This window comes from Xiphophorus couchianus, chromosome 7, assembly GCF_001444195.1.
Source record: "Xiphophorus couchianus chromosome 7, X_couchianus-1.0, whole genome shotgun sequence".
NCBI classification, from domain to species: Eukaryota; Metazoa; Chordata; class Actinopteri; order Cyprinodontiformes; family Poeciliidae; genus Xiphophorus; species Xiphophorus couchianus.
Genome location: NC_040234.1, coordinates 20,149,124 through 20,162,077, shown reverse-complemented (window position 1 = coordinate 20,162,077; position 12,954 = coordinate 20,149,124). Strand labels below are relative to the sequence as shown.

Here is a 12,954-nt window from a genome sequence, read left to right as displayed (position 1 = left end):
ATAAAAACATTTTGTCTCTTAAATTATGCATTGGTCTCTTTTAAAGCTGTTCATTTAACCTGAGGTGTTCTTGTTTCTCATGGAAGCCATGTAGCCATCCTTGTCTCCCTTTTCACCTCGTTCTGATAAAAGACCAGTAGGATCCGCACTGTAGCGCTGTCCACTTGTCTCCTCTCCTCCACCTTGGGAAGCAAACAAGGAAAGAAGCAAAGATTGATATTGCATTCAATATAGGAACTGAGATAGAGAAAAGGGTTATTGTCGAACCTAACCCTAACTCTAACCCTTTCATGCAAGTAATGTTTTTCCTCCAGAAAACAACCAATGTTTTAAAAAGTAGTTCATTCTTGTGCATTGTTGCTTTTTCATTGACATTACAAACAAACTATTGTTAAGCACTCTGTTTTCTATGATTTTTTTCTCTATCAATAACTTGTACAGCACCTGAATTTATTAGTTTATCTAATATTCCTCCACTTGCATCATCAATTTAATAAGTTGTAGTTCAGTCAAAGATAGAGAGTTGATCATTTTATATTTACAGCTATTAACTAAAACATTCAAATGTGACACAATTTTACTAAGCTTTGTGGTGGTTTACTTGATGTGTAACCCATGGCAAATTTTGGCTGTCAATCCCAATTTAATGACTTATTTCTTAAGTCACAGCTAGGCAACGCATTTATTAGAAACCTTCATGAGTAACCATATCCTGGCTTGCATAATGTAGATTAATGACATATATTCAGTACTATACCAACAAAATATTTTTCTATATTACAAATGAACACATACAAATTTATAATTAAAGAGCATCATGTGCAGCCTTGAACTTAACTAAAAAGTCTATGTATTTTTTACAAACTACAGTTTCTACAATGGTGCTAATAAAACACATAAAAACAACAACTGTCTTCTTCGTGGTATTTGGTCCACTTTGCTAAAGAGTCTATATTTTAAGATGTTCAAAACATTTTGCTGTTTGTAAGCAATGGGATGGTAGGCGTTTTACACCAAGCTTTACCTTGTCCTGGAATATGAGCTGAACCAAGGGTCTTTGACCTTGGGGAGGCTTGCTTTCTTAGGGTGCCATTGCAGCGAGGGTCATCTTGGTTGCCACGACTAAATCCACCACTAATCTGGGCCCCTGCAGCGAGTTCCTGTGAAGGGAGGCTGCTTCCAGACATGGATTGACCCACTCTAGGCAGAGTAGCCAGCATGTCTCCCATGGTAAAAGTTGGATCCTGACAGCCAAATTGATTCTGGACAGAAATAATAATAATTAAAATACTTTTGTTTACACATTGTTGACACAATGTGCAAACAAATAAACCAACAATTTGCTTACTTCCAAACAAGGTTTGCAAGACAGAAGCAAATGCAAAAAGTAATTTTGATTTTACCTTAGCCGTAGCCCTTACTGTTTTATTAGAGGTTTTGATTAACTCGTCTAAAATATTAAAACAGCTATTTTCTTCTGGTTTGTTTTATAAATACAAGGAAATAAAAGTGAAAATAAAAAATGAATGAATGACTGATCTAATGTTAAGACTGATTCCATGTTAAAAATTGTATTTTACTAAGGTTTCAAAGTTTTTACAAAAACAGAAAAGCAACAAAAAAACTTTGGAAGCTGAAGACCATTGGCAAATCAATTAACATAATTTTAATTAAAACTTAATGTAACCATATCAGCTGAGGCCCGCTGCGTAAATTTGTATCTGTGCTCATAACAAAAAGACTTTTTTTTTTTTTTTTAACTAAATCTCTGGGAAAGCTTCACTTTGACTTATCTCTGAGCTCCTTCATTTTCATCAAAGGTTTGACTTTTTCAATTTTATTTTCATTCTTATTTTTTAAAGACTGAGACGTTTTAATGTCTGGGATCATATTAACAAGGGTATTGGCACACACAGATTGGGAAGCAATGGTCAAGTGGAATTTTCAGTTTAGGATTATATTGGACTAAGTAATTAAGATGTAGATATTTATTCTACTTCTGATTAACATTTCTTAGCAGTCTACATGGCAGTTGAACAAGTATAATATGACATGGTATTTAGCCCCTATAAGAAAATTGATTAGAGATGGTGCATGTGCTATTCATTCACAGCTCCGTTTTCTTCATGAGGGGTTAAAAGTGTCAACCACTCTTACTGTTCAAATTAATCAGTTATATAGACCCTTACCGCTGTACGGACTTGGCAAGTACATACATTTTAACATATTTAAAGCACTTTTTAACTTTTTTTAATAATTGTACTTTCTTCCAGTATTTACAGTTTCCCATGTGACATGTAAATGTTTTTCTTTTTGCCATTTGTATTGTGTTGTCCATACATATGCACACAACTTACATATTTACCATACAAAAATAATAATGCCAAAACATTTATTAAAGTAAAAATTTAACAGTCAACAACTATTTCCAGATTTGTTAAAAGTAAATATAGTCATATTCATGCTTTAAGCGAACTGGCAAGACTATATACTAGTGTAATGTAATTATTCTAAACATATGTAAAACATCCTACAATAGGCAAATTCTAAAAGTAATATTGAAAGTGAAACCTTTACCTTAAGGAAGAGTTTAATTCAAAAGACACACTGTATTGAAAAAGTATTTTTCACAATCATTTTTACCTTTTGAACTTCCATTTTTTTCACTTCGCAACAACAGACCTTAATAAGGACCAAGGAAAACAGCAGGCAGGTCAGGGATACAACAATAAAGAAGTTCAAAGTAGTGTTTGATTATGAAACAATAGCCCAGCTTTAAGCATCTGTCAAAGCACATTTCAGTCCATCATCTGAAAATGAAAAGAAAACAGCACAACTCCAAACCTACAAAGACCCTAGCTAAATTGACAGGCTGGACTGGGAGAGAATTAAACAGAAAGCCAGACAGTATGCCAGGGTAACTCTAGAGTTACACATCTCAGATAGGGGAATCTGTTTAGACTCAAAACAACCGTTCTCTATACAACTGTGCACTTTGTAGATCTTCCTACTATGGAAGAGTAGCTGGAAGAAAACAGTTATTGAAACAAGTCCAAAAGAAATTGTGTTTGTACTACAAGCCAAACACAGCAAACATGTTAAGGAAGGTGACCTGATCAGATGAGATCAAAACTGAACTTGCAGGGCAACAAGCAGGGTTTATTATCTAAAGACATTGCAACCATTGCATTTTGTTGTTATAAAAGTGACCAACTGTGGGAAAGTTCAAGAGTTGAAATACTGTGAGGCAGTGTTTTTTTGACACAATGTAAGAAGATTGAAGGACTACAGTATGGCTGAATCCAGGCAATTTGATCAGTCTGAAGTTCTAAGAAAGAAAATCAGCATCTAAATTGTTATAAAACTAACATATTCCACTTTCTGAATTAATTAAATAAAATAAGGAAGAGATCGAGCATTTGAGACAGGCAGATAAAAAAAATAAAAATAAAACAATATTAGGAAATCTAACAGAGGCACGTATGAATATGCAAAGCCTGTAAAAGCTTTAAAATAGACATTGAAACTAGTGACTGCATTGCCTTAGGGAAACTGTGTTAATCTTTTTCCCTAAAATGTGCAGATCCTTTTTACTCAGAGGAGTCTGCACATCCCTAAAATAATTTACCTTGTTGGAGTCCATGCGTGTGCGAGGAGTGTATGCCAGAGGTGGGATGTTAAAGGAGTGAGGAACCAAATACTCCTCAGCATCCATCAAATCCTCCAACTCATCTTCCTCTAGCAGGTTCTGGAAAAACTTGCTGTCATTGGGGCTGGGCAATTTCATGCGGTCATCACCCTATTAAAACATGAGGGTTGATGTGTGTCATCCACAGGTTCACTTTGTAACCACAAAATGAATATGATGAATAATAATAATGTAATGCATTACTTAATAATAGTTATCCGACTTTGCATTGAAGTTTTCCAGATTGCTAAATCTCCTCTGTGGTAAAATTACTCTTATACCCTTACCTTCTAATGAAATAAAAACTAAGTACATAGACCTGATTTGAATAAGCCCAATAGTGTACAGACAAGCTTTTACAATGACTGTTTTTTTTTCACATTATTTTGTTAAAATGTACTGAGAACCTACCTGGATGACCAGGTATCGCTGGGGATCACGAGCCATCCGTGTGAACTCTGCAGCTAGTTCCTTGAACTTGGGTCGACTGTCTGCATCAATCATCCAGCCTGAAAAAAATGTTTTTGTATTACATACTGACCACTGGAATTAAATATACATATACACTGAGGATATTAATCATTAATTTTTCATGGGATAATGAATCCTTTAGCCCCTGACTTCAAGTTTGACCCCAGTACTTAGTATGCTTATTTAATGCTTTTCTCAGCAGCAATTGCAACAGACATAAAGTTGAACTTATTCTTTATAAGTCATGTGTAAAACAGTTTTCACATTCTGCTGTGTCCAACATGAACAAGCACCACATTTCCTGTTAAAGTTCCCTACCCCTCTAACTATTTTAATATTATTTTATTACGTCACATTGCCACCAAAGTCAATGTATTTCATTAGGATTTTATGTGACCAGATCAGCCTAAAGTAAGGCATTATAGTACAGTAGGAGGAAGATTATTATTTTTTCCCCCTATTTTACCTGAAGTGAAGGAAGGAGTTGCAGAGATATGCAGCTCAGGTGGGAAAATATCAAAAGAGCAGTTATCAATAATCACTCCATGTATGACCTTTATAGAAGAGTGGCAAACAGTTAAAAAGAATTTCAGCTTTGCATGAGCATGTATGGCATACACTGTATAAAGATGTTCTGGTCACATGAAACCAAAATGTACCTTTATGGCATGTGTGCAAATTTCTGTTTGTGGTGGAAAACTATTGCTAAATGTCATTCTGAACAAACATTTCTCATTGTGAAACAGTGTAGTAGCAACATCATGCTGTGTGGATTCCTCTCTTCCACTAGTCAGGGTTTCTAATAAGATGGATAGAGCTAAATATAGGGGCATTCAGAAAGAAAACCCTCAAGAGGCTGCAAACGACACTGGCAATTTGGAAATTTCCAAAAGGAATGAATACTTTTTTAAAAGTACTGTAATATTATTAGTCGTGCTTTTACTTTAATATTTTTAATTTTACCTAGCATAATATCATTTATTACATACTGTAGGTAGAACATGTCTATCTATAGATATGTTGTTGTTCCAGTTAATCATTTAACTTGCTTGAGTGATATTAAATATTTTCCTCTAAAGGCAATATTTTTAGTTGTGCAAAAAATGAGCAACTAGGTATTTTCTATTTAAACATGTCTTTACATGTAGTCACTTTTTCAGCCTAAATATAAATACTCTTTCATCACTAGAACAGCCATCTGGAGAAATATGCTCTTTTGCCAGTTTTACTGTTGGACACATGGATACGACACCAAAGCAATCATGTGATTCGACCTCATCTGTGCATCAAGGGAAATAAGATTAAATGAATACAGAAGTAATACAGATTAGGCAAAAAGTGATGGAAATTGACTGTTTAAAAGGGAACGTGTCATTTCTTTATCAGCACATGTTTCACATATGTGCATTTTGAGCATAACATTGTGCAAAAAGAAAGAAATCAATAGTGCAGTGACATGGATATTTCTCTGCTCTCTACTGCTTGCCAGGTTGGCGCAAGTTCAGGGTGGCAGGAAAAGTCAAGGTGGCAATGACAGCCAGAGGCTTCATGTCACTGAGCAGTGGACAGGGCCAGTCTGAAACTGGCAGCAAGTATGTTTTCCTGGCCACAGTAACCAGATGTTATAGTGCTGCCTGATGGCATTCCATGAGTATCTGGCAAATAATGTCAGCAAGCTGGTGCTACCATTCAGTCAGTGGGAAGGCAAAACCTGAATTTACGCTCCTTAGGTGACTATGAACTTAACTTTCTATCATTTATGACATATAACATATATTTGCTGAATTGCATTCGATGAATGAACATCATAAAAACAATTGGCCCAATTCAAAATAACACTGAGTTTAATGTGTGTAATAAAGAAAATCATGTAAATTTAGATGGCTAATTGACTTCCACAGGTTGTTTTTCTTCTCACAAAACTTTAATTGTCTTTGTTACAAAGCCAGCATAGATTCAGATACCCACAAATAAAATGCCTGCTGACAAATTATGTCTAAGATCTGGAGTAAATAGAAACAAATAATAATAATAATAAAACATATCTTGTATAAAACAGATTTTTGGTATGTACAACACTATGGTACTCATAAGACGAAAGAAAACACAAACATTATAAGACAAAATGAAAAGAATCTTAGGATTGGCATAATAATGGAAGAGTCCGAGGTTTGGGGAACAGGCTCGGAAATTCAAGTGTGTTGTAATTGAATCAGAAATACAAAACACTCTTTGAAACCTATGTTGTTTTATGCATGTTAAAAATTGTTTACGTTTTGTTTGCACATACATTTGACCATGACCATATAGACATCAATGGTACAGATGGGTGGCTGAGGAAGACGTTCTCCTTTCTCCAGTAGATCTGGAATATCTCTAGTCGAAATGCCATCATATGGTTTCCCTCCAAAGGTCATAAGTTCCCATATGGTCACACCTTTGAAGACAAAGATGATTGGAAAAGGAATATTTGATTGAAAATGCTCTATGTTAGTACAGAGGCTACGCATATGCCACTGCCAGTGTTTTGTGTTGGTGTTAACTACCAAGTAGGGAAAAAGAACAGCTACTGCAGACTGTAAAAGCGACTTACCATAACTCCAAACGTCACTCTGGTGGGTAAATTTCCTGTAATGTATACACTCCAGGGCCATCCACTTGATTGGCATCTGCAGTGTAGGAACATGTATTATTGATGTATACATGTACACATTAACAATAAAATATGCTAAAAATAAACCTTTTAGATGGGAGAAAAAAGGCATGAAAATTTCCACGATGTAGATTTGAAGTGTTTTATTGTAAAATAACTGACTGTTTCAGGCATGTTGGAGAGTAAAATGTGATGGCAGATTAAAAAGAGACAAGGTTTGGTTAAATCAACATCAAGAAGAAATTTTCGCACACACAATATCAATCTAACCACTCACCGACAGAAAAAGACACACACTCAGACTAAGATGTAGTAAATTAAGAAGAGACATAAACAAGGGAGGCCTAGGATCAAGCTTAACACATATTAGATTGATGGTTAGATTTGAAGGCCAGTTCCATTGATTACAGTGATAACGGTGGAGAAGAGAGGAGATGTGGAAGGTTAGTGTGCCTTTTGTTTAACAGCTACAGGAATAAATGCGCAGCACTGATCACTGACAGAAACCAAAATAAGCATAAAAAGATTAGGAGCGAGAGAGGAGGAATATCCTTGGTTGTGAAAAAATTGTTTGAAAACAAATCAGAAGTCAGGGAAAGGATAAACAAAGATTAGAAAAGGTCAGAGACCTGTGCTCACACAGCCCCGAGGACAGATTTACTCACTACGTTTACAGGGTTTTGAGATCTCTTCCCCCCAAAGGTAAATAAAACGGTTCAGTAGAGCAGAAGAGTATTTTGTGCTGAGAAAAAGCATCCTTTGTGATTGGTAATGCTCCTCCCAGAGGCTATGAAACCCTTATTAATGTTAATGCCTATTGTTTCATTTTATGACTTGTCAATGCCACAGTCTAAAGACATAGTCTAATATTTTCTTTCCAAAACTACAGACAATAAAATATGGTAACATGCTCTAATTACAGAAAACTGGCAGCTTCTAAAGTGTGATCTTAAATAAACCATCCTTGAACTATAAGCATTTACTTCTAAATATTAGGTGCAGGGAATCATATGCAGCATAGAAGACCCACAAAATTTCTAAAGCTTTGATATAATCTTCACAACTATCTTGCTGTTTGAGCCAAGATTACATGAAATAACTATTGCATTCTTTTTACAATAGAATAAAACAAATATAATTCTGAGCTATGAGAAAAAAGAAGGGAAAGGGGTGCCGAAGTGTGATTTTGCAAAGTCCTTTTTTATGTTGTCTTTAAAAGAAAGTAAATAAATAAAGCCAAGTGTTTTGACAAGAAGAATAAATAATACATCCAGGGTTCATTGCATTTGAACGACACAGTAATAGATAACAGCAATTAAAGATACGTATTAACAGGAAACATTATGGTCCTGGTAAGTGTTGAATTAATTGTGAGATGTTGCAAATGTTTGTGAATAAGACACTGAAGTTCACCTTTCCCCCATCGGCATTATATTCTTTTTCGTTGACATCTAGCAGCCGAGCCAGCCCAAAGTCGGTGATTTTGATGTGGTTTGGAGATTTGACCAGAACATTCCGGGCTGCAAGATCTCGGTGGACAAGTCTACGCTCCTCCAGGTACATCATTCCCTGCAATGCAGACATTCAAGCCCAAGATTACAGATAGTAATTAGAATTTTCTACAATATTTATTTGCATAGAAAACATACCGTATCAGCACTCAGATATGTGCTTTGATATATAGGAAAAGGCACAGTATACCAACTATAATGTTCCTACAAGGAGAACTTTCGTAAATTTTTTAGTCTTACCACAGTTTCTCAATTGGACTTGGTGGCAAAAGTATAACCGTCATTCTTATAAATAAATATGTGTTGATCTAAGCTTCAGTGCTTCTCCACTCATTCAACGTTGAGATGTGTCTTTGGTCCAATACCCTACATAAAATAGATGAATTGCCTCCTCAGAATGCAGTCTAGTTTTACAGAGTCTCCATAATGATCTATATAATTATATGAAGTTGTGATCTGGAACTTGTGATCCAAAGCGTCATATTCTAACTTTGGGTGAATTATTTAGTTTTGTCCTACTGAAAAGCTAGTCTTTGTAATTGTCTTCATTTGTTGCAGACACTATTTATTTATTTATTTATGTTTTTAATATATAAATGCCCTGTATTTAGCTCCTTTTATCCTCCCAAAAACTCTGGCCAACTTAGTTTTCCCTTTTGAAGAAAGATATTCTGAAATCCTGTTCTCTTCACCAACATGTTTAAGAGTGAGGATGATGTATTCAGAGTGATGCCCAGACTTAGTTCTTTGCCACGGTAGACCAAAATATTCACCAATGGTCACATCTAAGCACAACAACTTCTTGCGTACGGGTTCACTGTATCCCTTTCAAGGCTCCTGGCAAACTGCTTCTCATGGCTTTCTTTAAACAATGACTTTCTCCTCACCACACTTCCAAAAAAGCCTTTTAAAAGATGATCCCAATTGAGCAGTGGATTTCTGCAGCTCCTTTAAAATTACCATATGTCTTTCGGTTGCTTTTCTGAATAACAATCACCTTGTCCAGCCTGTCAATTTAATTAGGCAGCCATGTCTATTTAGGTTTGCAGTTACGCAATATTCTTTAAAATTTTTGGATCATGGATGATTTTTCGTTTTACTTCCAAATTATGCTCAGCAGTAATCCGTGTTTGTCTATCCTATAGGATACGAATATAATTCACAGAAATTTGAGGAATTGTTAAATGATAATGTAATCCTTTTGCATGGTGCTGTACAATAATACACTACTCAAAAAAATAAAGTGAACACTCAAATAACACATCCTAGATCTGAATGAAAGAAATATTCTCATTGAATACTTTGTTCTGTACAAAGTTCCATTTGCACAACAGCAGGTGAAATTGATTGTCAATCAGTGTTGCTTCCTAAGTGGACAGTTTGATTTCACAGAAGTTTGATTTACTTGGAGTTATATTGTGTTGTTTAAGTGTTCCCTTTATTTTTTTGAGCAGTATATATAGTGTATGTGTACATGGAAGTCTGACTCTCTGCTTGTAACGCCATTTGCTTTAATCATTATCAACAGTACTATCATCATTACCAACATTACACCCATATTAGATTTTTGATACCTCTTTGTGTCATTATCATTACAATCATATTGTTATTTCATTCTGAAAACTCTCAGCAACAACTACAATAAAAGACCTTCTAATTGCCAAAGGCCTGCATTGGTAATAAAACCATCATCCAGAGTGAAAAGTGTTAGAGGGAAACACTTCTCTCAATAAATTTTTCATTAATTTCAAGTCATTAAGAAACTAAGCCTGCAATCTTCTCTTCTTTTCAAATTTAATTATTGTTATAAGATTCTGAGACTGTTCTTTTTTTCTCAAACTTTATTCGAAAATGGAGGGTATGCAGGCTACTTTTTCCAGCAAGAACCTTTCCAAAAAAAAACAATTTTAAACCAAGCATTTACAGTATTTAGCAATTCTGGGAAGTTTCTAGTATCTTTTTTTCAAGAAGTTGAAAAATAAAATAGTTTTTCCTAAAACTACCCAAGTAAATATTTGTGACTGACCCTATTACATATATTTTTTGCAAAAGTACTATTGGTTCAGATGGCAAGAGATTTATTTCCTGTGACATGTAAAACCAAACCTTCTCCCCCATATGCAGTGTTTTCTTGTTACAATAAGAGATTTATTCCCTTTTGTCAAATATTTATGTATTGTCAGCACAAATGCATCAATAGAGATGATTGACACAATGAAGGAGCCAATATTAATCTATCTTTAATATGCATTTACATTCGCACACATAAGCAAATAAATACAGTGTGAAGGAATCAAGTCGATTTGTCAGGTAATTCTGACAAAAAATTCCAGTGAAGTCCTTAAGGTACAAAAATCAAATTCCTGTGCATTCATTCAAATGCTCTTGATTTGCTACATTACATTCTCTGCCACATATTTTAAGTCTTTACTGCCAATTACAGATCACTACAAGCGTAGACTTGAGAAAATGAGAAATGGGTGGTTGATGGGAGAGGTGGAAACCATCTCAAATTGGACAAGCAATAACAGGAACCACTTTGTTTGAAGTGGTGAAAAGACTGAAAATCCAGGTCTTATTTGGAGCCATAACAAATTGCATTTAGCAAGAATGGGATGAAATGAAAAGAGGAGTGGAAGGGGGAATGGGGGGACCGTTGGGCAGGCTGAAAGTAGCCGAGTAGTCAAAGTTGGGGCTGTGCTAGAGCACTCTAAAATGCGAGATTACACTGGGGAGGCTGCAATCACCCTGCCTCATTTGGCTACCTCTCAGAGACGAGTGGGTGGTTTCAGTGCACACCTGCACATCTGCATACAAACTCAAATGCAACTACAGAACTGTGACTCGCACATTGATGTCCTCCCATGTTGCAGATGTCATATTAAGAGATCACTGCAATATATTAAACATATACAATCAACAAAAGCCATAAACACAAACTTCCAAGCTATTGGGTCATAGAAATGCAGTATGTATTTTACAATTTACATTACCTTCCTTTGGTTTGATACCGTTTTTTGCAACAGCAAAACCTTATACGTAATAAACGTAAAAAGCACTAACTTAGATCAGGCGGTTCAAATGTAAAACACACTGATGAGATTTTGTTTGCAGGAATTTAACTGGTCATTTCACCAGTTTAAAGTGCTTTGTCTAAAGTGCTGTAATAAAGTAAAATCTGAATATGATGGTGTGGGTTTCAAGGTGTATGTTGGCATTTACTTTAAGTAAAAGTAAATGCTAGCATGGCTGTTTGTCTGTCATAGTGTATTCTGCCAGATTTTTGACAGATTCTTATTTATAAGTAAAGCACCCAGTAATCCCCTCAATTTTCAAGACAATTAAGCAGTGGAGGAAGAATGGATGGCTTGGCAACCCGTGAATTTTAATTTACCAGCACAATGAGATTGAGAAAGGGGAGCTGATGGTGTGTGCAGACTCCGAAGTTGCAGCAGACACGCATAAGAAACAAACTTTTTTTTATGCTTTTTGCTTGGTTGCTTTCATTTACAACCCTCCCACGTGGGCGTGATGGAAACAACTCACTGCCCGAGGTTTGTGCTTGCAGTAAACTGGGATGCATCACCCACACTGAAGCCAGCAGGGGAGCATGTATTTCAGGTGAGCCTGGCACCAAAAAGAAATCCCTAGGTTTCAGACAGACTCTGTTATAATCACACCTTCAGAAAAGTGCTGCCTACCAAGCCACAGGGATCTCGCCTATGTCCCAAACCCTGCATAGTTATTTTATGAGGGGAAGAAAGCAAAGAAAGGACAGCAAACACGCAGAATGTTTAAGCCACTGCATTCAAGAGCAGCATATCCCCCCCCCCCAAAAAAAAAAATCCAAGTGGAAGTAGTTCAGCTTGATGCACCTGGTACCATCACCAGTCACCAGCCTGTCACAGAGTGCCATATAAGGGAGACACAGTCATACAGGCACACTCCCATACCTGAGGGAAATTTGAAGAGATCAGTCAACCTAACAATCATGCTTTTGGACTGTGGAACTTGTAGAGAACCCATGCCAACATGGGGTTGACATACATACTGTAGCAAGACACCAGGCCGATCTTCAAACCCAGGATCTTCTTGCTGCATGGCTAAAGTGCAACCAAGTCCATAAAGATGACTAGTAGGACTCAAATTGATTCACCGAATGCAACCAGACATGTACAGTATCTGTCTTTATGCAACACGCCCAAAGAATACTTTCTGTACTCATTTTTTGCTTTAAAAATAAAGTAGCATTCCACTGCATTAAACTAGAACAGTATTTAGTCGTTCTCTGAGTGTAATAGGCAAAACTGAATGCAAACAATACAAGTTATACAGGTGTTATGCACTGTTGAGAAATTATCTCTGTGAAGTCAAAAAAAAAAAAACTCCATAGAACATGTATGCATCCCATTTTGGTTATTTATGCTAAAGTCAGATTCAGTTCCCTTTCCAAATAAACAGACTTGTCTTCAGATGTGTTTTCTGAGGACAGATTTGGCAGCAAGTTAAAAAGAAAAAAATCAATAATGATGAGCGTGAGGAGAATTGGTGGCCATTTTTCACCGACATAGAGGTATCTGAGTTGTTTATTATGACAACACATTCAGTTGCTTACATAGGAGGCTGTCAAC

General features: G+C 36.0%; 1 protein-coding gene across 2 annotated transcripts in view; it reads right to left on the bottom strand.

Moving 5' to 3' along the window:
• The window catches only part of erbb4b (erb-b2 receptor tyrosine kinase 4b), a 280,695-nt gene that overhangs the window by 10,104 nt on the left and 257,637 nt on the right, over positions 1-12,954 (bottom strand). For both annotated transcript variants that reach the window (XM_028023799.1, XM_028023797.1), the window contains exons 21-27: positions 8,226-8,381; positions 6,753-6,828; positions 6,450-6,596; positions 4,100-4,197; positions 3,629-3,799; positions 1,025-1,262; positions 60-182 (exon numbers count right to left, since the gene is read on the bottom strand). In XM_028023799.1, coding sequence (XP_027879600.1) covers positions 60-182; positions 1,025-1,262; positions 3,629-3,799; positions 4,100-4,197; positions 6,450-6,596; positions 6,753-6,828; positions 8,226-8,381 — 1,009 coding nt within the window. The remainder of the gene's footprint in view (positions 1-59; positions 183-1,024; positions 1,263-3,628; positions 3,800-4,099; positions 4,198-6,449; positions 6,597-6,752; positions 6,829-8,225; positions 8,382-12,954) is intronic.